Source organism: Argiope bruennichi, chromosome X2 (assembly GCF_947563725.1).
Source record: "Argiope bruennichi chromosome X2, qqArgBrue1.1, whole genome shotgun sequence".
Lineage (NCBI taxonomy): Eukaryota > Metazoa > Arthropoda > Arachnida > Araneae > Araneidae > Argiope > Argiope bruennichi.
Window position 1 is genome coordinate 19388602 of NC_079163.1, and position 26508 is coordinate 19415109.

Here is a 26508-nt window from a genome sequence, read left to right on the forward strand (position 1 = left end):
TTACGTGAGATTTTATTGTAAATTAGCAGAAATAGGGAATCAAATTTTATAAATAAAGGTGTTTCTACTGAGTTAAAAATCACCATTTTGTTTAATTTTTCTCAACATACGTCAACAGTTATGGATTTTGTTTAAGTTTCATTAAATCATTACACATAATTCCATAAAACACTGATTTGTTATTTTAGTTATTCTAAAGTCTTAACAGACGACTTCCCTCCTCCTTTCTTTACTTTCTCTCTCTTCAAACCAAATAAGTTTTAATTAGTTTTTCGTTTTATTTCCGGATCTCATGAAATAGAGCTATTAGCAGACAGTAATTACTCTATGGAAAGGAAGGGAAATAAAATATACAGTAAATTTGCTGCAATTTACACAATATTTTATCATCGAGCTGAACCTTTCAGGTTGTATGATCGTGCTTGTTGTTTAACTTTATATATAAAAAAATGTCTGAATGTTACCTCCAAAAATTGCTATAGTCATCTTTCTTAGCACATCATTTATAAAAATTATTTATAAATATCTTTTAAAATGCTTCAGATACATCAAGCACAAAATTTTATACATTGCATGTTATTAAAAAATGAACTTCACAAAAATGGATGACTTGCAAGACAGTAAAAAAAAAACTATTTTCTATATTTTTCTATTATTACTTGTTTTTAATTTATTTTTCATGAAAAAATTTCATCTAGTATCTTATAAAATCTAAATTAACATTGTAAGTCGAGGATAGGGAAGAAAGTAAGGAAATATATATACAAGTGGTTATCAAAATAATGGAAACACCTTAGATTTATAAAGAATCCTTTATTAGTATGGTGTAGGACCGCCTTTGGCATGTAATACAGCTGTCAAACAAGTGTTGAATAGTGTTTAGAGGAATATTGTACCATTCTTCCTGGAGATATTGTAAAAGTTCTGGAAGAGATACCCATGGAAGATATCGATTCCGTATTGAATGCTCAAAAATAGACCATAATGGTTCAATTATATTGAGGTCGGGTGACTGCACGGGCCAAGGCAGATGTTTAACTTCATCCACGTGTTCATCAAACCATGACTGGACAAGTCTCGCTGCATGGATAGGTGCATTATCATCCTAGAAAATTCTATCTCTTGCAAGAAACAAAGTTTGCATTATAGGATGGACCTGGTCAGCTAAAATTTCTCTATACTTCTACCAAGTGATCCTTGCTTTCAGGATTACGATTGGTCCAGCAGAAAACCACGACATGTTTGCCCATATCATGACAGATCCACCTCCATGTTTGACGGTTGTAAATAGACAATAACGATTATACGCTTGGGCAGGTGTCCTCTAAACGTGCACCCGACCTGTTGTAAGGAAAAGTGTGAAACACTATTCGTCGGACCATATTACTTTCTTCCACTTATCAGTTGGCCAGGTTTTGTGAGTGTTATACCACTGTAGACGACGTTTACAATTAATATATGTAACAAGTGACTTGGAAATTGCTGCTCTGCCATAAATGTTCTGTTTATGAAGTTGCCTTCTAGCTGTAATCACTGAGACTAGAGAATCCGGATGGGTATTGAGTTCTGCGGTCACTTTTGCTGCAGTTGTTCGCTTTTTAGACATTACAATTCGCTTCAATACCCGTCGGTCTCTTTCACTGAGCTTCTCTTTCCGCTCACTATTTTGCTTTGCCGCGCTATGTGTATGCTGTGATGATTTTAGACACCGTACCAGTGAGAGGACCTCCATTTGACGCCGAGACCTTACCACCAGGCCACCGCGGCCTTTGAAAGAGAGAATTCACTTTTGATTCATTTTCAACCAGCTTTAACGATTGACGTCCATGGAATTCTTGCTCCACTTAGAAGGAAAAATCTAGGGGGCCCTTTTTCTACAGTAAGGGGTTTCATATTCTTTTACCTGGACTAAAATGGTCTGAATTGGTTTAAACGAACAGCTACGCTGCCAGGTCTGGCATAAATCTTTTGGACATCCATAAACCACTGTTCTTCGCTATTGAATTATGAAAGCAAAATGGATATAATAAAGAAATGATTTGAGTATTAAAGACAAAATTGAAAATCTTAACTGGTATGAGACTATCTAAATTGAGTTCCGGTAATGCTGCGGCTCTATTGGAAATTTCAGATTCTTCTTAAGATTGTGAAAAATCAAGAACAAGGCAAGCTATAAACATTGATGATACCGATAGGGACGAATGTGGTGAAGAAATCCCTTCAAAAACACAGAAATGAACCAAGAATTTGATAATCTGAAACCCAGCTTGCAACAACTTTTGAAAAACAATACAAGTATGAACAACATATAAGTAACCGTTAAGGAATAATTGTCGATATGCAACAACTGATGAATGTTTTTAATTGTTAATTTTGAAAAAAAAATTATAAGACTATATACTAACTATATATAACTAGAACGAATGCTATATCATATGTAAATAGAAAGGCACAATATAAGAAGAAAGAGATGGATTTGCAATTGATTATTGTATAGTTCATATATGATTCCAACTAATTTGAACGACCAGTCATCAAAGACAATTAAATTGATATCAAATTTACATATTGATTGTTTGCACCAAAGTAACAGGAGTCTTAGATCTTAAGTATAAGACTGGATGCTGGATAGACACAATAATGTAGAACCAATTGCACTTATATAGATGCAAATCCATACTAACTAGCTCTTCACTTGAATTATGTGGCCAATAATACTCAACAATGGCCTTTTATGAATAAGTTTCAAAAGTGATTATTCAATTCCATCATAATGATCTTCAAGTCGTATGATCATTAGCAAACTATGATTCTTTCTAATATTATAATTGTAGGAATTCTGAAAAACTTTTTAAAGCGATCGAACAACGGTCTGTCGTTGGAGAAGCTTTGAAGGATTTCATTTCTGAACAGAACATCAGGAATAGATCATATGATCCACACCTTCGAACATAAAATAACCCCTGAAAATGTATTTTCGACAGTTACGTAAATGAAACCATTATGATCGATCATTAAACATAATCCCTTTTTATTACCAATGAATGCAAATAAAAAAAATGTAGATGAAAATAAAAAAGGTCGATATTCACCATAAAAACACATTTTACAACAACGGATTCTCCATTTCAGATTTAAACTAAATTGACAGCTGCATTGAAAGCAATCTTTGTCTTTTTCAAACAAATGTGAAATAATTGAGCAAATTCCAGAGTATATTAAACCTTTTAAACTGTCACGCATCTAATGATATGCTGAGTGTGAAACTTTTGACTTGGCAAACAGCAGGCAGACGTGGTTGCCAAAACTTAAAAAAGAGTGTGCCAGAGTTTATTTAAAACAGATCCTGAATGATTACACAATCGACCCAATGACTGATTACATAATCAGTCTCATCCCTTTTGTTTTGATTCAAAGATAGTACTTCCGGTAGGTTATTTACCTGTACCAATATCTCGGAGTGGAACTATTTTTTAAAAATCTAGGACACGTAGCAATTGAACCAGTAAGTCAAAGCCTAAAAAGGACGACGAAAATAGTTCATCAGTTCTTGAATTAGAAAAAAATCAGAGAATTAAAATGGAATTTGACACTAAAATCTGTCGATTATAAAGGCAGATTAATTATACAGAGTGATTAGTTAACCCTCTCGCGACGGGTATGTCATATATGCATCATTTACGAACGTCTCTCACAGCCGGGCATACCACCCGAGCATTTCTGGTAATCGAACTCATGGGGCGATGATGCGTATGTGCATTTCAAACTGGAACAATTTTTAAGCGCCACTAGATGGCTCCCTGTGTCCATTACTTTTGATATAAATATAGTTTCAGAATCCTGATCTTGAGTTTGCTCATATTCTGACTGACATATATTTTACTCATCAGCTGTTGCGGAGAAGGGGGTAAGAGTAATGTAAATAAACAGAGCTGGGTTGTGTAATTTTCCACTTGATAGAATCATTCGCATTTCTAATTCTTTTCTTCTCTTTCTTTGTTGTTACTATCCAACTGTAACTAGTCTTTTTGGAATTTACCGTCAGTTCTTTGCATTTTGCATAGCTTTAGAATATATCTCGCGTTTCTCTTTTTATTACGGTAAGAAAATGCTATTTGTCAGAGAAAGAATGTGCTTGTATTATGAATAAACCAATTATCAAAAAAAGGTAGAAAAAATGACGACGTTAGGACTTAAACTTTATTTTTTGTGATTTTTTTTTTTTTAATCAGGCTTAGTGACACAAAACTCCCGTCCTGTGGGATGATTACTTTCACGTATGCTACACCCCGTGCGTACGTCTAGGATAGAGGCCTTTCGTCCCGAAAGGGTTGTCTTTTTTCCTTTGTCCTTTTAAATTCAAAATATCATTTCATTTCATATAATTGACTTATACCTATAGTAAAGTGGCTATGCTGCATGTATTGAGACAGGTTACAATCGCTCCACGGTACGAAATAAGAAAGTTAAAATAATATGTTTTTTAAAAATTTAAGATATTAAAGTTAATAAATTAAAAAAAATAATACAAAAAATAACAGAGATCGGTCAGAAATTCCAACTGGAAAAATGTACGTTATGCCATAATAAACACAGAAAAAATCTTCATGTTTCTGTACGTCTTAAAAACTGGCTCTGATTTGTAGACAATCTGTAATTTGAGATTAAAAGTACCAACTTTACGTAAATTGAAAAAGGTTCTTCTGAATTTTTTTTAAATGTATTCTACGGTATTTTCATGCAGTTTTTCCAAGTTAAAAAACGCGAAGTGAAATTTAAGCAACGAAGAAAGTAAACAACAACAATAATAATAATAAATCTGAAAAACACACTTTGTAACATTATTTTAAAGGGGAAGGGTTTGGGGCGTGTTATTTTCACGCGTGATGTGCATTTTTTTATTTTTTAAAGGGGAGGGTGGGGTGTGTCCTTTTTAATTTTTCATTTTATATGCATGTCTTAGTAGTATATGTATAGCAAGACCTTACATAAGTTATAGTTTATTATATTAATATATAATTTTTTTTATTTCATGCTTTTGTTTTTAAATTATATAAAATTATGAATAATTTAATTTCATAATTTTTGAATTGCATATTTTTATATATGAATTATATAAAAATTACGTATAATCAAATATAATGATTGTTGAATTGCATATTTTTATGATTTATATTAGTGTTTTTAAATTCATAAAGATGTAATATTGTATTCAAATAAAGATGAAAGTTAAAATCCCAATGATCCAGCACATTGATTGTCCAAATTAGCTTTCTTTGTGCTTTGACTTTTAGGATAAATCAAGTTTTAGAAACAGAAGAATATAATAAGAAAAAAATCCTGAAGTCAGCAAACTACAAAAGAGGAATGTTTATTATAAGTGTATATCTGTGCATATGAGTGTGTAGCGATCGTTCTAATTCTCTTGGTGTGAGAGCGCAAAAGTATGACACGTGTTTCATAACCGTTAATCATAAAATGGCCTTGAGGCGCATCATGACTCAGTATTCCCGCCTCGCAGAGAGCGCGGAGGAATACATCGAGAGTAGTTGCCGAAGACAAGGCGCGCGATGTTGTTAGTTGTGGAATAAAGATATATTTTTGATATAAAATGGAGAATGATTGCTTCCAAAACCTTACATGGAGTCAAATCATGACAAATAATATTATGGATTAATCAATCCTCTTCAAGTGTATAAAATTCCAGCAGTCACATTGATATTTACAAAGTCCATTCATTTTCAGCTAATAAATTTAGAAAAGGAAAATCTTCTGATTCAACATGTATACCCAGCATTTTGTATGAAGTTATATTATCACTGCTAACGGACTGATCTGTATGTGGAACACCACCTTCCTTCATTTGTAAGAAAGTAAACAAAAATAACAATAATACAAATCTGAGAAATATTCTAGGGAGGGATATAATAACGGAGATACATTTTTCAATTTTAGGCGCACCCTTTTTCAAGTGAAAGAAAGTTCATAATTTGATGATAAAGTGTTTTCCTGTGTTTTTATTATGGTACATTTTATATTTTTCTAATCGGACTTTTTGGCCAAATTTCTTTATTTTTTTATTGTTTTTCGTCACTTTCTTATTTCACTTGTAGGGGTGGTATAACCTGTCTCCATAAATTCAGCATAGTCACTTTACTATAAGTACACATTACTTCCATGGCTATACAAAAAGCCGTTTTCTATTTAAAATAAAGACTTTACCGATTACTCTGCATAGTTGTTTTTTAGCACAGAAAGAGCTTTGGCATCAATCTCCAAATGCATCAGTCGAAAAGAATGAGGAAACATTTCCTCGTTGATTTATTTAAAACGAAGATGAAATTTTCTTGGCTTATGTTATTCTTTAAATCGAAAGCAGAAAGTCGATTTGAAATTTGTTAGTACGTAAAAAGAAAATGTTTGATTCTTAAGACATAACTTTTGAATAGGGCAGAAGAGCGATTTAAAGGGGAAAAAAAAAAAAAAAAAAAAAAAAAAACCCTCAAAAACCTCATTAGCAAACAGCAAAATAATTAGAAAATAACTTTGAAGAATCCGGACATGTGGCACATATTGCCTCATAAAATTTAGTTTAAGAAGCGATAGCAGCATTTCAAAATTGTACATTTTTTTTTAATGTAATTTTTCGGAATTGCTTACAATTTAGGTCATAAATGAAATTTATGACTTAAATATTTTGACATTAGATATTTTCATACATTTATGACCTTTCATATTTTCAAGGTCATAAATGAAACAGTGAAAGAGATCGTCTATTTTACCCTGAATATTAAGTACAAACTCAATTTTAAATGAAAGATAGGGGATTAATTTTGAAACATGTTCCACAGCAAGACATAAAATACCTTTTCATATTTTGAAGTAGCTTCTATCAGAAGTAAAATCCTTAATTATTTTAAATTAATCATATAATTGATAATTAACGATTTATTGATATTGTTACAAAAACTTGCTGACATTATTTTATCTGGATAGACTATTTTGATAAATAGATTTTAAAAGATATGACTTAATTTATTCATTTTTTCTTTCTCTTTTGTCATAGCAACTGCTTTTCCACGCCAGCACTGAAAGCGATATAAGATCGAATTATTGAAATCCGTACCCATCTTTTAGCGTAATGTCTTTTACAAACTGACATACCTATAAAATATATTGTAAATTATAACAGTTTCCAAAATTACTGTAATCCAACATTGTTGAGCCTTTTTTTTAGAAATATATTTACGATATAAATTCGATAAATGCATTTAAAAAAATTGGAATGTGAGATTATTACATTGGCTTTCTTCATTGGAAACATTATAAAAACTTACATATCGCCTTCTCCTCCGCCGGTTTCTCAAATCATACGCTACGTTTGAGGATCCATAAGTTGGTCTGACAGCAGGAGCTGGTAGTAATAAGTAGACAGTATCTAAAAATAAATTCATTTATATAATAAAAATTTAAATGAGAACATTTTTAAAAATGCACTTTTATTAGTATTTTAAAAAATAGATTTTTGTTGCTTTAATTATTTTCTGCTTTTGAGAGTTCAATTCATAATCCATCATTTTAAATACTATAGAATTTTGGAATAATTTTTTCCGATAAAAGATGGAGCCATTTTTATGGAGCCAAATTTAATTTAATCACTTTATTAACTGATATTAATTTTCTGATAATATTAAAAAGGTGTATTGACACCGAGAAAGAACAAATGAACAGAATTTCAAAACTGTAATACATAAAGAAAAATGTGAAAAACCTATTGCGAAGTTTCATCATTACAAGCATGAAGCATATAAAATAAAAGTGTTTGATAAAAATGCATTACAAATTCTAATACTTTATATTTTGGTTCACACATTTTAAAACAATTAAATAATATGAACTACACAAAATTGTACAATTATGTGTACAGGAATGAATTCTATTTCTTTTCTTTTTTTTTATTATCTTTCTTTTTTATTTATTTATTTCATTTTTTCTATTGTTAATATTATAATTTTTGCTCCTTTCCTTCTTTTAACTTTACGCCTTCTTTTTCTCTTGATTTCTCCCTCATTCTATCATTTTTTTCCTTTTAATTTTTTATTGGGGTTTTTTTTGTCCATCTTTATACCCCTTTTGTACCTTGTATATGTTGCCTGGTGTCTTTTTTTATTTTGCGAAATTCCTCTTTTGCTAGCAAAATTTTAATTTTTATTTAAAGTAAGTATTAAGGAGTTCTTTTATAGTGTAACGCCATTGTTGGCACACCCCCTATATTCATCAATCTTACCAATCTCATGTGTACGCCCTTTCAAAATATTTATAATCAGGAAATTTTATGATTTTTTTTATTTCCTTTTGTTTATTTATTTTTTGAAGAGAAAATTCCGCTTGTTTCATTGTTCGTTTTTATTCTTTCTATTGTTTCTGCTTTCATTTCTATTTTAATTTGATTATCATCTCATTTTGAATCAACACGTGGCTTTTCTTGGGGTTGCATTTTTTTAAAGATTGCAAAATTTGTCTCTTTGTCTGTTGTCTTATTTCCGTGATGCTGCAGTTATGTCATTATGGAAATAAGACAGCAGACAAAGATAAACGTTGCCCTCTTTTTTTTAAGAGCAATTCTAGAATTTTAAAAATCCAGGGGTTGGAGGGGAGGCTGCAACGCTTAACAATGTGTAGAAGTTATTGAATCAATGTATTTTTATTTTATCTAATAAGTAACAAACTCCATTTAACATCAAATTTGTTAAAAAATTTTTAAGATTAATCCAAAAAAATAATAATAAATAAGAACATTTAATAAAACAAAAAATAATTTTAAGAACATTTCTATATTTTTCATGCTAATATAGTTTATACAAATTATTTAAAAATGTATATAAAGAAAAATATATAATTATAGTGCATGATTAAGACAAAAAAAAAACAAAAAAACAAAAAAAAACATGAAATCTCCACGATAAATGAAAGTTTGAACTTCAAAACATACTTATTACTCTTATCATTTTTCTAATGTGGTATAACAGTTTGCAAACTGATTTGTAAACCGTTTTAGGAAAAACTTTCTATGATTGAAGCTATATTAGGTTAACTATATTTCTCGGTTTCAGTAATTTATGCTGTTTTCATGTTTTATGTCCTCCTTCTTTTCACCTAGTTACAGGAAGTCATTTGAAAGTCGAAAGTTGAAAAAGTTCCAAATTCTGAAATATATTTCTCATTTATCGGTCACTTTTATACCCACCAAAAAACGAGTGTTTTCAATGTTTTGAACGAGTGTTTCAAATAATTAATGTACGATCTCAAAAAATTATTAGAATCAATAAATCTAAAGCGGAACATTTAATTATGTGCTATTATCTATTGATATTAAAACATTAGATTAAAGTTCCATTTTGAAGCAATAAAAGAGCGAGTTTGAATCTGACTTCGGAATTCTAAATTAGATACGCATAAGTAGTAAGAAGAAGTAATGAAGATAGATTAGAAGAGCCAAGAAGAGGAGCAAAACCTGCCTGAGTCGCTAGATGCCAAAACAAAATTTTGGATATCGTATTGGCAGGAATATTTTTAAACTTCATCCAGTATCACAGACTGCGCTGGGCAATTTTATATAGCACTAATTGGTCAATATGCTAAATCTATTAATAGATGTTAGATGGTATTATTAATAAGAACCGATTAATCATATTAACCGTAACATATATTCGAAAAAAATGCACTATTTTAATAATTTGACTACCAGAAATTCAATTAATTAAAAAAATTTTTTGATTCTCTATCTATAATTTTGTTGGTAATGAAATTGAAAAAAAAAATCTGATTTAAAAATTTCATATTTATAATAATAAATTGTAAAATAAAACTGAAAAGTTTAAAATAATTGATATGGAAATATTTACATTAATAGAAACAAGTTTTAAAAAACTATTTTTATTGAATATATTTGTATTACATTTTGGGTTTCTAAAAACCTTGTAAGCCAAATAAGTGCTACGACCTCAAAAAATTTAAAACCGATGGTCTATCCTTCAAGATGGTCTGTCTGTCAAGCTGGAATTCTTATTTACAAAACATCTAAACTCTTTAAAAAGAAGAGAAAAACAAATAATATATAAATAAAAGAATATTGCAGCATCTTTTGATTACCGAAACCTTTCTTGTAACCTTGGTTATAGTAATGAACTCTTTCAATAATTTTTCTTTTTAGAATGAAAGAGTTAGACTCGTCTACAAGGAGCTCGTCAATCAAGTAAATGTCATAAAAACAACCCACTGCTGCATGATCCATTTCCGTCTACGAACAAAACGGAGTTGAATTTTCCTTCTTCCTTTCTTTCAATTATGCTCTTTTTATTATTAAAGTCTTCAGAAATTTCATAAACATTTTTTTAATTGTCCTTGACTCAGTAGGTTTTCCCTATTACAATCGAACTCGGTATTCAGTGTCCTCGACTGAGTTTGGATTGGCCGTTATAAAATAATTTTCAAAGAAAATATTAGAATAAGAGTTTTAAATAAAATAAATTTGATAAAAACATTCTTAAAATGCTCATTTCTTTTATTACATTACAACGATTTTCCTTTTAATTCGATTAGCTTCTAATTTTTAGACTTTAATTAAAAATTAATGTTATAAATAATATTTAATTTTGAAATCGATTTTCTTTTTAAACTTACTCCCAGATGCAGTCACTTGTATAGAATCAATGTGTAATTATATTAATCAATAAAATGATAACTAAATCCCGAAACTATAAACATATTGTTTCGTCACCGGGAACACATCATTGTATTTACTTTCAGAACTCCAGCACATAAAATTTAATCAATAACAAAAATTCTATATCTACAAATAAGAAATAAGTCAAGTTAAATAAAAATGTATAAAAAGTGAATAAATGCCAAATGGTAAATTGTTTTAAAGTTTGGAACAGAATTGTAATGAAATCTCTTTAAAACATAGTTCATTAACGCGTCATTTTCGCAAGCACTTTGTTTTGGCTTGGTATTGATTCCTTCCCATATGCATCATTGTTTTTAAAAAATCTTTATAGCATCGCAGGTTATTGATAATTCCATCAATCTTTCTGCCTTTGAAATCAAATGAAATGAAATCATCCATTTCCCCTTTATAATAGAGCTTTCTAGGGAGCGGGTCATATAAATCACATTGCAATACCCAAAAGAGCTACCCCGCCCTGCTATAACATTCGGGGTGAAATAAATGATCAGAAATGTCACGCTAGTACTCTATGGGTATTATAGTTCAGTCATAATGGTCCTCACCAGGCACGGTACAACTTCTCCTGTAAGAGATATGTCCTGCCATCGGCATGGAGGTACCCAACCACACAACACTACTTTATCAATCAACTGAAGCGAGGGCCCACCGAATGTTTCTTATCTCCATTTTTGAGATAGTCCCTGGTGAGATCATACTAGTCATACTAGAGTAAAATAATTGAAAATAGTTCATATCAAATACTACTTTTGTCGATTATGTTAATTGTGAAGTGTATTTCATTACAGCTGAAATGTGCGCACTAAAAAATTTGTTTGAGAATCATTTGACTTTAAGACACTAAATCAGGATAAAAGTCCTGAAGACATTTTCAGGACGAAAAGTATTGACAAAAACAAGGTCTCGAAAATTTTAGGAAACAAGTATTAAAAATTTAAGAAGCCTTGACCCAAGGTGTAAATGTATTAACCCTTTGCACTCGGATGTCTCCTTTCAGGTATCATTCAAGACGGTGTATCATTTTGACGTTTATTTACTTATTTTTTAATTTTGATTTTTTTTAAAGATACCTACAGGGTTGTAAGAAAATGCAGATAAATTTTTCGGCGAAATTTAACTTAAAACAAGTATATATATTTATTTTTCAGAGCAATAAACACGTCTTTGAGTTGAATGGATCATTATGCATCGGATCAAATGCAAAGGATTAAAATAACAACACTGGTTGAAATTATTGCTTAGAAAAATATAATTTTTTTTTCTAAGAGATAAAGAGATGGAATAGAATAGATCTATTTCTCAACTGATCAATTATTTATCAACTTAAAAAGATAGATCATTTGATAAGGTTTGTTAAAAATAAAAGGCCCATTACTTATTGAACTAAGGTAATGGCATAGACGTCACGGAGAAAGAAATTTTCTTTAAAGCTCCCCAATTAACTGATCATAGTAAAGTCGATTATTGAATAAATTCTGTGGACAACTATTTTCTTTCGCTTTACAAAAAGTTTTCTCAAGAAACACTCAACTTTCAATGGAACATTGCTAATTATAGAACATGATTAAAATAAAACAAAGTTTTAAATCAACGAGGTGATCCGTTCTAGACTTTTTCATACAATTAGCATAATACAGCACCGTTTAATGTCTAAGTAAGGTCTCCTTATAAGAATCTACATATCACAAAGGATAGGGAGGAATATGCCAAAGCCATGAAGGTCACGGCAAAGTTCGTAAGGGGGAATGTTTCTCTTGCCACCCACCTTATCAACTTTAGGGTATACAGACGCAATATGACGCGCCGTAATGCAATAAAGAAAACCAAGTATGAATTTTTGTTCTCTTATTTTCCGTATGACATCACGATTCGAGACGTATCTACGATTTTGGTTACAAGACCACATACCAAATTTCAGTTATTTACGTCGTTAGATTTTTAAGCTACCATCTTCACACAAATACAGACAGATGGTCAACTAGTTGATGGATTTGTTCCAAAACTTCATTAAAATCTAAAATTCTGATGGTGAAACGGAATAACAAATTTTATCTATCTAGCTATTTACGTTTTTGAGTTATAATGCTCACACGCACCCAGACAGACATGGTTCCTGCAGATGGATTTCATCTAAATTTGGATAGAAGTAAAAAAATTTAGTGTATAGATTATATACTAAATTTTATCTTATTAGCTCATCGTGATTTTGAATGGCTATGGCCACAGGCAGAGAGAGCGACAGACATGATTCCAGAAAAGTGCTCCGGGAATGAAGGGAGATCTAAAACGTGAAGAGTCATCAAAATCTCGAGGTCAATTTTCAATCATCAAAGTCTCGTGGCCTTTGACGATTAAAATTCATTTTCCTTCTGTATTTCATCTCCAGAAAATAAAAATATAATTTTTGCATACGTATTTTAATGGTAGATTAATATCCTATATCTGTTTACGAGCTTCATGAAAGCTAATTAAGTTTCACTCAGTTATTATAATTATTTGATGGAATTAAGGCAGAGGTGACCTAGTGTTTAGTCGTTTGCAAACAATTCAATTCCACCATGCAACACAGGCCGAATGGCATTATCCATCGGGGGTCAAGTTTCAAAGTTTCAAATTAGGATGGAGCGGGAGGGTGAGGGTACGACGAAAAAGTCGTCTTCGTTTTCAGATCAAAACTCATCCCAAATAAATCTTAGCATACCTTTAAAAAATAAGGCGCTAACCTACCTAACTTGATTTTTTTTTTTTTTTTTTTGTCGTGTGACTATTTAAGCCAAATTTTTGCGCAGTAGCTTCAGGGTAAAGAACCCTGAGCACCCGAGGGCAGAAGTCTGACTTCTAGCTCAAATGAAGATAGCACACACACACTCGCTTGCACAACCCCTTTTTACAGGGGGGGGGGCTCATTCACGCACCTCACAGAGAGAACACAACTTGATTTAGTTTACGTTTATTAACACCCTTTTTTAAAAGCAACATTATGGCTATTTTGGTACAAAACTCGTAATTTTGGACCGGGATCGGGTGACAAGAGCGACACCTCAGATGGCAACATTTGCTCCAACCTTCGCGTCCGACTAGCGAGAGGGTACTTGGCACCAAAGCGATTAACGTACACCAGACCCACATACATGTCGGTTTTTTGACGGAATCGGTTTCAGATCTGAAACCCTCCGGTCGTAGCGAGAGGGTACTTGGCACCAAAGCGATTAACGTACACCAGACCCACATACATGTCGGTTTTTTGACGGAATCGGTTTCAGATCTGAAACCCTCCGGTCGTAGCGAGAGGGTACTTGGCACCAAAGCGATTAACGTACACCAGACCCACATACATGTCGGTTTTTTGACGGAATCGGTTTCAGATCTGAAACCCTCCGGTCGTAGCGAGAGGGTACTTGGCACCAAAGCGATTAACGTACACCAGACCCACATACATGTCGGTTTTTTGACGGAATCGGTTTCAGATCTGAAACCCTCCGGTCGTGGAGCCGAGACCTTACCTCCAAACCACCGCGACCTTCAAATTTGCATTCAAATTTCATTCCTGAAGGAGAATTGTTGAAATTGTAAAAATTTGCGATACTGTGTAATAAAAATAAAATAACATCTAGAAATTATTTTATTCTTATATATATATTTTTTATAATGTACCGGTATTGAATAATCTATTGTTTTTGTGAATTTAATTTAACGAATGTGAATTTAATCATTTTGTATAAAAGGACAAAATTTCCTTTTTCAGATGAATTTCCAGAGATGATGATATTTCGAATTGGTTTTCAGATAAAAAAGATTTAAAAAAAAGTGTCGAATTTTTATTATTCTGGGACGGTTCCAGCAAATTTAGTTATGGCAGTTTCAAATTATCATAGCATAGATTTTACTTGAATTTGGAAACTGAAAAATAATTGGAAACTTTTCACATTTACATTTTTATTTATTTTAACATTTTTTTTTTCGTTTCTCTTTACGATAATCAGAATCATTGGTTGAAGAACTGTATTTTGAATTGATAGCCTTAATTCGGATTAAAACCGATTATGTACTTCTATTTAACTTGTCTGTTCTATGTTTTTAAATTGGAAATTTGGAAAATCACCTTTCTGGTTACTTTCCAAAGTGCTAAAGATTTAAAATGTTGAACATTTACATGTTCTTGATAACAATATGCTTTCAGATTTCCAGAACATGAATCGATTAATTAAATTAAATTTTGAATCCATCCAGATGGTGCCACCTAGTAGTGACTTTTCTCAAAGTTGGTTTGAATATTCCACAATATGAATTATGAATTAAAGACTTTAGAAATACAAAATAATTTAAATAAAATGATTTCTACTCTTTCGTACACCAATAGAATTGAGTTAAAAAATTATTTATTAAATTAATTTTCTTATTACCCATTATGAACTATGTTCTTGTATCAGAATGTGATTAATTCTACTTCATAGCAACGTCGTAGTATCGCCTCTGCTAGGAACTTCTAGAGAGCAATTTCCCTCTTGAAATTTAATTCACAATTTCCGCGAGGCCTTGAGCTAGATTTGGATACGCGCCCACACTCAAACCGATGGTTTTATTTCTATCCCAAAACTCATCAAGCAAAGACGACAATTTGTAATGCATGTAATACCAATCTCACATTTTTAGTATTGAGGAAAAATTATGGTTGGAAATACAGGGCACATTTGAATAAACGGGTCCAAATCTTTTTTACCGCGACTTTCTTGTGGAGAGGAAATAAAAAAAATTCCCCCAACTCACAGCTCATCAGAAAATGGGTAATTAAATAAAAGAATAAAATACTACCTAAGGAGAAATTAAAAAATAAATTAATTTTAAGATATTATTAATCAAATTTTAAAGAATGGTTGTTGTCTGAATGACCTGAATTTTTTAATTTTATTTTATCGTGGCTCACAACTTCAGAAGCTCAATTTTAAACGTTCCTGCTTTCAATGAAAACGGATTTCATAATATTAAATTATGGCAAAAATACTATGTAAAAGTTGATAACATACTCCTTTAGCTATAATTTTTACTTTGGCGTTTACGAAGTATGGATGAAGTATTGTTATCGTCAAAAAAATTCGAACTCGGTAATTTGAAGAATCAATATATTTCAGACCTACCTGAGTCCGAAAAACACATTTCTGGTATTATGTCAGTCTGTCTGTCTGTGAACAGAATAATTCAAAAACGCTTTAAGATGAATGGGTGAAATTTGGTACATGGAATTGCGACAAAGTTTCTAATATATTTTCAAATTTAGAACGAAATTCGTTTTCAGGAAGTCTGCCTGCTCACTGTTTGAGTACAAGTAAATTCGATAACTACAAAATGCAAAGAGCTAGATAGATAAAATTTGGTATGCGGGTTCAGCATCCAAAATATAGATATCAAAATTTGAACCAAATTTGCCATAGAGTTGACCGTATGTCGGTCTGTACTTTCACATGCATATAAATGCAATAACTTATAAACGGAAGGACTTAAATCAATGAAATTCAGTATGTTGTCTTGTGATTACAACTTTAGTGTCATATCATCTTTTTGCTTTAATCAACCGTCAGAAAGTCTCCAAAATACACAATCTCTTCATAGATTCAGTAAGAATGGGAGATTCATGCCAAGGATCTATATTTCTTACCAAATCTTATTTGCATAGCATTCACCAATGTCATGCAAGATATTCGCAATTTTATTCAAGGTCAAAAATTTTGTGAAGAGGAAAGGGCATAAGACTTTCAATGGAAAATATACGAGAAAGTTTCGGGGGGACTACTTCCACTGGGTTTTATAATATAACCTGGGATACATTTTACGAAAAGGGATAGTATTAAGAGTAGTTGATGGCATGGAATATCCCCATTTCCTGAAGTGTTTGAATTTGGGGTGTGTAGATCTATTTGGTTATTAGTTTTCCAAATTAAAAATACCTTAATTAAATTTTATTTCAGGAATTTTGAAAAATTAGGAGTGCTTCTTCTTTTCAAATTAAGATTGAAAAGAAATTATCAAACATTTATTGAATTTATATAAGCTTTCAAGGATTTCCTACAATATTTCATAATTTGATAAACGCGTTGAGAATTATACCATGATTCATTGTAGATTTTAAGGAACAATACATTAAACGCATCCATCAAGTAATTTGACATAAGTTGATTGAATACAGATGGCAGGAACTAAGGCATGACTGACACAGATGGAAAGATCCGTTTCAGAATGGGTTGGTTCTAAATTAACGTAATCTCTGTAATAGGAAGCGGCATAGTTATAACTATATAAATTATTTATCTCTATTCAATATTTAACTGAATTATAAATTTGATTCTTTATTGATCTTTCCCGTAGATTTAGAATTTTAAAACCATTGGTTGTGTATATTTTGACGCATCTTTGCTAATAAACCGATTAATTTAGTCTCACATTTTAAGATATTTCTAACTTAATCCTCGGTCAGCCTAATTTTTTAAAACACTATTTATATGCGATATTTGCAAATAAGTTCAAATATTTTTCAAACAAAGTGAACTGATAATATATGTTAAACGATAATAATATTATATAATAAAAATCTGTAATCATAAAAATAAACATTCTGAACTGCGAAAAATGAATGCAATGCAATAGAAAATGGACTGATTGTCAACTCGCGGAAATCATGGGATACGTAACTAGAGTGTTAAGCAGCATGTTAACTATTTAGTTTAGATTTTTTAAAAACATTAAATACTTTCAGAAAATATATATGCTTTTATTTATTTGTAGTGCCTCATAAATATGCGGCCTACATGTTTAAACAATTATATTTAATCATATTTTTTGTTAATATGCTTTAATAATAAAGTGGTAAGTAATGAAACAGACAGGAATCTTAACAAAAAATACTTAATTAAATTTAATTAATGTTATCCAAACATTAATTAAATTCACATTATTTTTTTACAAATTTATTTATTTTGCAACTAGGCTAATAACATTTTTAATTGATATGCCTGTGACCTCCCCACCCCCTCTTAATCCTTAAATGCATATAGTTGCTCTTTGTCTACGTCCCGTTCCCCTTAACTAGTTCTAGGTAGACGATTCAGCAAGCAAAACATTCATCTGTTTTATTCCAAAACCTGAGAGTGTCCTTTTTCGAACGCACTTTGATAACCATAGACAATAAATCACGTGTGAAAGAAAAAAGTTGACAATACTTTTAACGGGAAAGTTATATAGTTTTTTTTACATTTGAATGTGGTGGGTGTGTTCCCTGAAGAGATAGTCTCTATTGTCGAGTACTCTATAAAGGGATGATCTATCTAATTATTAAAAAATTACTTCTCATCTGTTGTCAGGTAAGCTATCAATGTTTGATGTTGTATTTGAAAATTATATTTGATACAAGCTAGATTTTTGGGAAATACTGTATTTTGCCAAAAGTCTACATAACAACTTTTTTGAAAATAAATATACTATATTATTACCTGGGTTTTTTAAATTATTTTTTACGTAACCTATGACTATTTTCCTATAATAAACGATTTTTTTTAAATTCAAAACAAATAATCATGCATTTAAGAATTAAGCCAGTGGTATTCAACATTTGCCTAATCTATCTATTCCAAAATCTGCCACTGCCCGTACGTGCCTGTAGTAGAACATTCAACACAAGAAGCGAGTATTTATTCTATTTAAATCCCAAATACCCGAGAAATTCATTGTCATATTCATGACTTACAAGTTTAATTTTTAGTGAACTAGAAACTTAATTCATATTCCCTAAAAATAAATTATTTCTAAAAGAAAAGGCAAGAAAGAATATTTCAGAATTACATGAAACCTGGACTGCGGTTAGTAACAAAGAAATAGAAGGGAAAAAAGTTCTGCGTAAAAGTAGAATTGATCTCTTAAGAGATATTTTTAAACTAAACCACTTGATAACGTCACTAGTTCTGGGTAGACGATTCAGCAAGCAAAACATTCATCTGTGACGTATTTGTTTTGGTTCAAGACGAGAAAAAATGGCGTATACTTTTGAACAAGCTTCATCATCCTTTTATACAAACAAAAAGACCCGAGTTTTATCACTTACTGCAATGAAGTTTTCAAGTTTTGTGTTTGAACTACAGCATTAATATCTTGATATGGGAAAAGTTTCTTTAATCACTCCGCATTCAATGATGAGTCTGACTCGCGCATCGGATTATTGAATTTTTAGTTTTAAATCTGCAATTTAGTGGAAATATTAAATAATTTAAAATGAAAAAATTGCTTAAAAATGCTTCAATATCTCAAATATCCTTATATTATTATAGGAATTAAAATAATAATAAATGTCCTAAATAGGATGTGTCATTTAATTGGAAATTTAAGTAAATTTGTAAGTCAAACAGTAAACATTTGGATATACAAGCGGAACGTAATTTTTCAGGTAATGTGTTATTTAAAATGAATTATTCCATAATTATAACATATGAAATACTTCAAGTGAAGTTTATTTCAACATCAAAACATTCATTTATATATTTAGGGCTAAAAATCTGAACTTTATTAAGTTCAAATCTAGTTTGAACTCAAGTATCAGTTTAACATAAGAGATAGTTGGCAAATTAATTCAATAATTTATCAGATTTACATTCTAATTAAAACATAATTCAAGAATTATTTGAAACGGATTTCTTAATGTTTAGTTAAAATCACTTAAAGGTGAAGAGTATTGCATAGGTACCTTACTCGCCAAGCTTTTAATCATACCAACAAAAAAATTTGACATATTATCAATTAATGGATGCAAGTTTTTTTGATGGAATAAAGACCAAACAAGAACTTATCTAAAATCTATAAATTCAAAGACAGTCCAGTCACGAAGTTGTTGGTCAACTTCTACTATTAAAACTCTGGCCATTTGATTGTTTAACAGAGCGTCAATACGTGTAACCTTATTCTATAAAACTAAACAAACAGGAAGATATCCATCCTTGTAAATCAAAGCTAACAGTGTTTGGCTGCTTTTCAAGAAACGTGAACCTTAATTTTAAGTAAAGGTAAATCAACCTCTACTTAGAATTTCTTTGTCAAACTCAAGCGAGTAATAGCAATTCTTCTAAATTTAAGAAAAGCTAAATCTAACTCTATTTTCTTACAAGAAACACGGATTCAAAAAATAAAGTGGATTGCGTCGACAATTTTCTGAATTTCTTGAATATTGTTGCAACATAAGAATTATAAATACAGTTTTGTATGAGTATTTAAGTTGAAAATTCATAAATAATGTACAGATAAGAAATTTGACTTTGTGCAATGAATCTCTAGATTATTAGATTTAATTCCTGCGCAATGTGCTTAAAAAACTGTGCAACAATCTTTACCTTCTCAGAAGTTAATTATAGAATTTTACGATTCTTTACGCAGAAGTAACAAAACAGCAAATCAGTGTCAACCCGAGCCATTTATTTATGATCTTTATAAACACAACTAAAACTAGTAAATAATATTTTATCACTCACTCTTTCGAATAAAGAATGAAAAATAAAATAAAAGATCTGATCGAGTTAATTAGAAAGGAAGAAAGCTTTAAACATATTTCTCTTTCTTTAAACCTGCCATTAATATAATTTAATGTGATACAGTAGAAAGTGTCAACAGGTTTACATCATCAACCAGTAAAACGTGATTACTTTTTAATTATATTTGTATGACAATTATCGCCATATAAGATTTCCCCTTTCATATTTTATTATCTTTAATTCATTTAGTGAATCAAAAGCAATTATTCGTAAACTATTTAAGTCACATAACATATGAGATAATATTATTAATTTGAATTATTATTATCGAGAAGAAAAAGCTCGAAAATTTCTTTTTTTAAAGCAAATGTAGAGCATACATATACACTGTTCTAAAAATACCCTAAAATACATTTATAAAATAATCACAAGAAATTAGCTTGATCTATAAATAATTTTAAGATATCTATAAATAATAGATATCAATAAATAATCTAAAATTTCTTCCGCTTTTTTTTCTGAAAGTTGATACTGAGTTAAGAATTTTTCTTTTCTATCGAATATCTGTGATTCATCAGACACTTAAAAGACTGTCAAGGAACTTCATAATTAGTTCATTGTAAGAGATATTTTCTAGACAGTCTTTCGTCAGACTTAATCAAAGCAAAACGTTCAGGAATGTTATTTAAAAATTGCGCAGTATGAACAGAGGTTGGTTACTTTAGAAATATTTCAAATGCAGCAAGAAGCAGCAAGGTATGAAGCATTATTGAAGTGTCTGAATGCTTTTATCAGCAAATTAAAAGCATTAAAAAAAATCTCTTTTTCGAAACACCTTTTTTATTTTTAAATAATGCTGAACACAAAGTAGTTCTTATTTATCATCAATTATCAATAGTAATTCAGGCACACAAAGGGCTTTACAAAGCTTACTTACAATTAATACTTCCTGCTATTGTTTTACGTAATTACAGTTTAAATAAAGTATTCAGATATTTCATTTTATACTCTCAGTCTTTTCAAGGTCAGAAAAACTAATCTGATTGTTTAAAAACTGAAGGAATTTCAAATAGATTAAAATTTGGTAATTGCTTTTTATATATTAATAAAAGTTCATAAAATGCTCACTTTTTGAAAATACTGGCATTCTAAATTCAGCTTTTAGTTTACTAATTTCTAAGAAGAGAGAAAAAAAAATGTCGTTCTAGAAGTTAATAAATAATAAAATCTATAAACTAATCATAACAACACATCCAAATCTCTAATCATAACAACACATCCAAAGCTATATTTTAAAACATAAATATTTATGTTGGTATAGACGATGATGCTATGCTTAAGATGAATTAATATTTGTTAATTGCTTTTTATATATTAATGAAAATTCATAAAATGCTCACTTTTAGAAAATACTGGCATTCTAAATTCAATTTCTAGTTTATTATTTTATAAGAAACAAAACAAAAAAAATGTCGTTGCAGAAGTTAATAAATAATAAAATTCGTAAAACTAATCAAACAAAACATTAACATCCAAAGTTAAATTTTAAAATAAAAATATATACGTTGATATAGGTGATGATGCGATTTTTCAGATGGATTAATATTTAGTAATTTCTTTTTTTATATATATTTATGAAAGTTCAAATGTTCACAAAATGTTTATTTATTTATTTTTGAAAATACTGGTATTTTAAATCCAGTTTCTAGTTTACTATCTTCTAAGAAACGAGACGGAAAACAATTATTCAAAAAGGTAATAAATAATAAAATCCGTATACTAATCATAATAGCGTATTGCTATTCAAAGTTGTATTTCAAAATAAATGTATAAGATGTGTTTATTATCTTCCAAAATAGAGAAAATGAAGTACGAAAATCTTTCACATTTTCAACAGAAAAAATATGTTTTTATAAATTTATTTTTGAATTTATAATTAAATTTCAAAATAAAAAAGTACTTATTATGACAATGCAACAATAAGGGATAATCATTATCCAATCAAAAATAGTAAAAAGTTGTTTATGTCTACGACTGTTTTACTATAGAATTAAATTGAAAATTTAATTTCAAAATAAAAATAAATTTCACATCGCGACATATATATAATAAATTTCACATCGCGACATAAATATTCTAACATTCCCACAAACTCAACAAAAATTAAAAGTCATCAAATATTCGCATTCTTACCCACCAGAAACACTTGTTTGATATTTCACTAATCCAAAGAATCACCTAAAATAGAACGGCCCTCAAGAAAAGAAGGCCAATGCCAATCCAATATAAAAGTGAATAATTAGGTAGGGGGCGGGGAGGCGATAAGACATTCAAATAAGTTTTGTAACATAAAACAACTTTTTTTCATTACTAAAATACTAAGCCATTTCACATAAACATTACTCTAAAAAAATTCATGCTGATTATGTTACAACCCAAAATCAAATATACTATAAAAAACTATATTATAGAATAATAAATTTCACATCGCGACATAAATATTCTAACATTCCCACAAACTCAACAAAAATTAAAAGTCATCAAATATTCGCATTCTTACCCACCAGAAACACTTGTTTGATATTTCACTAATCCAAAGAATCACCTAAAATAGAACGGCCCTCAAGAAAAGAAGGCCAATGCCAATCCAATACCGAAATAACACCTTTCGCACACAAAACTGTCCGGTGAGTGTTTTTTCGTCTCATACAAAACCAAAAAAAGCCCTATTTGACGCCACGGTAGACGCAACCCGAATAGGACGCAGAAAATTGTCACCACCACAGCACTCAAAAAGGTCTCATTATATTACTTAGGGGCAGAAAAGGGACTTCAGATTACACAGGCGTCCGGACGGCTGAACCCGTCAAAAGATGTTGATGATATATTAGTCCCAAACAATAAATTTGAACATCGTGGCCAATGATATATTCTCTTACTTACCCTTTGAGAGTAAGGGGAGGAGACTAGGCGGCACTCCTCACAATAACAAACTGAAGAAATCCTCCCGCTAATTGGGATGGAGTTGGCTCAACTTTCGAGTCACCTCTGGAAGGAGGAAGCCGGGAAAGAATAAACCATGACGCACTCGTCATTCGACGTACTTTAAGGACGGCTGGCTGCTGCAGGAACTTTTCAACAGTGTGCTGCAACTGGGGGAGATTCTCCTCGTCTGGCGGATTGAGTTCCGCAAAGGATGAAATGTTTTGGTTCTAGCCCTCTTTAGACTTTTTTTTTTTTTTTAAATAAGTGTGGGATAACTCGAAGCAAACAAAATAAACTCAGCTGACTGCTCTCAAGTTTGACGAAATTGGTTCTTGTGTTTTGTAACGATGTTTTTTTTTTTTCATTTGTTATGGATAGGGAGACTGTGTACATTTTTTGTACCGAAATAATTCATTATTCTCTCATTCGATTATTTATTTTTCTTTTTTTCTCATGTTAAAATGTATTTAAAGTTTTTTTTTTTTCATAAGAGAGTTTACTTCTGTTAATGAGACCGTTTTATTTGTAATTATATTTTAATGCAACAATGGTTCAGCCCAATGAAAAGCTCTTTTTTTTTTTACCCATGCACGCGTAACTTGCTCCTGCTGGTTAAATTTTAATTTTATTTTGTGCGAAATAAATTGTTAAATTGTTCAAAAATATGATTAAAATATTTTTTTTTAAATTCATTAAAAATAGAAACTTAGTTTATTGGTTATAATATTAGTATAATTAAAAAGATAATTTTGTGAACTTTAACTTCATGTAAAAACCATTTTTGCGCGATGATATTTTCGGAAGTTATAGTGGAAAAACGCCGAAATTTCGCTTAATTTTTGATTAATTAAGATTCTGATTAAAAATTAAAAAAATCGTTCCGTGGTGTACATTCCTGACCTCCAATGTGTACATGGGCAAAATTTGATGGCTCTAAGTCAAACGATCTAGCTTGTAGAGAGCCAAAACACACACATTCATCTTTATTATAAGTATAGATATAACTTTTAAAAATACAGTTACTATCTCATTCACTGTATAAATATTAAGAATTTTTGAAATATATTTTAGTCTTGAGTGAATTTATAGTAAACTATATGGACCAGCCATTCGTTTTTCCCTCACACCAGTTCCTAAAAAATGTTAGCCAATTCCTGCTTTATTTTAAAAAGTCACAAATAAAGATAAAGTATTTAATAATTCAAACCGAAGCTTTTTCTTTTTCTTTTTTCTCTCTCTTTCTTCTTTTTCTTTCTTTCTCCCCCCCCCCCCTTCTTTTTTTTTCCTTCTTTCTTTTTTTGTTCTGTTCTTTCTTTCTTTTTCCTTTCTTTCTTTTTTTTCTTTCTTTTTTTTTTTCTTTCTTTTTCCTTTTTTGAATTCATAGAAATTGTTTAAATTGATAGGGGCATTATCTTTAAAGAATGGATTCTACCCACAGTAGAAATTAGAGACTAATTCAATACAAAATATTCTAAAAAATACCAAAAAATAATGAAATATAGAAAAAAGAATAGCAAAAATAAAAAAATACTGTCGACAGTGAAAATGAATGGTATTCTCAACATATTTCAACTAATGTAAAATAAGATATTTGTTCGACTTTAAATGTCATGTAAAAAAGTTTGTGTAATCTGTATTAACTTTTTAAGGAACAATGAATAATAAAATCCATGAAAAATAAGTATTCGTATTCACAAGATCATAAAAAAACTATTTTTGTAATCCTGAAGTTCATTCATAGGCAAACTACATCCTTCAAAACAGAATGATTCACTTAGAGGTCCTATTGCAGGGACGCCATAGATTTAAAATAATAGTATAATAACTTAATATGATAGTATAATCAAAATATCCCTGTTCAAACCAGATAATAAGGAAGTTTTAGAAATGAATTCACAACTTTATTCATCGCATTAATATTAAAGTATTTTTATACTATCTTTTTTTTTTACCTTATTTAATTTTATAAAAAAAATATATTGGCCTTGATTTTCATTTTCCTGTTTCTCAAAAAAGAAAAATGCACGTCCCTGCCATAAGTAAAAGGAAGCAAAGCAAAACTTTTAAACAATACATTCTGTAAAAACATTTTATCATTGAAAATAATAACTTTAGATCTCAACTTCTAAACTTTTTCTATTTGCGACTCCTTTTTGGAAATACTTTTTTTTACAAAATTACTTTTTTATATTAAAAAAAGTAATTTTGCACTCATAAGTGCACATATAAGCTAATATAAAACAAAGAAATCCAGTTGAACATATTTATTTGAAAAATGTTAATGAAATGTATCGGAATGAATAATTTGGGAAATTATTTTGACTTGTTAACATCGAAAAATAGTACAGAAGCATGTATTATCAATGTGTTAACATCGAAAAATAGTACAGAAGCATGTATTATCAATGTGTTAACATCGAAAAATAGTACAGAAGCATGTATTATCAATGTGTTAACATCGAAAAATAGTACAGAAGCATGTATTATCAATGTGTTAACATCGAAAAATAGTACAGAAGCATGTATTATCAATGTTTTAAAGCACGAACTTCACTTGTGATCAACACTTTTTTAATGCCCGCTGTGGATTCCCTGCATATTATGTGAATGAGAAATTTCCCAAGTATACGTAATGGTGATGTTGGCTGATTAACAAGACCATCACCGATGACGGAATGTACCTCTAGAAAAAGAGATGAAGAGGTCCATGGGCTTCTCATAATGGCGGTTCTGTGCTGATCACAGTAATCGTATTATTATCTGGGGTGATCCTCTCAGTTAGATTGCCTAGATACCTAGTTGTAGAACAGCATCTTCTTTTTTTTCCATTATCGTGCTTTCAAAAGTCCACATTACTGTCATTCAAGCAATTTTCATGCTAAAATGGGCTCGATAAAAGGCTACAATATTTAAAGTGTTGGGAATTTTGAATTTTAACGTCTTATTCCAAGAATCATGAAACAAAATCCTCTTTTAAAAACTCCAACAAGATTATGACTAAGACAAATTAATTTGTTTACAATCACCTCTGTGAAATAGTAAAAATTTTGTTCTATTTCCAAAAAAGTACTTACGATAACATTAATAAAGAAAATGAGGAAGATATTATTTTTCGCAAGCTTTTTCTGCTTTTCATTTCATAGCAGTCTGTAATCCTAGCAAAATTACAACTAATTTTCAGTTGTGTCAATAAACACTAATTTTCTAAAGAATTTTTTAAATTTTAGCTTCATAATTAAAAAAAGCAAACAACTTATTTATGTTTCTGTTTAA

General features: G+C 30.2%; 1 protein-coding gene across 2 annotated transcripts in view; it reads right to left on the bottom strand.

The window, feature by feature from the left end:
• Positions 1 to 26508, bottom strand: part of LOC129960064 (uncharacterized) — an 83930-nt gene that overhangs the window by 14311 nt on the left and 43111 nt on the right. For both annotated transcript variants that reach the window (XM_056073122.1, XM_056073123.1), the window contains exon 5: positions 7338 to 7438. In XM_056073122.1, coding sequence (XP_055929097.1) covers positions 7338 to 7438 — 101 coding nt within the window. The remainder of the gene's footprint in view (positions 1 to 7337; positions 7439 to 26508) is intronic.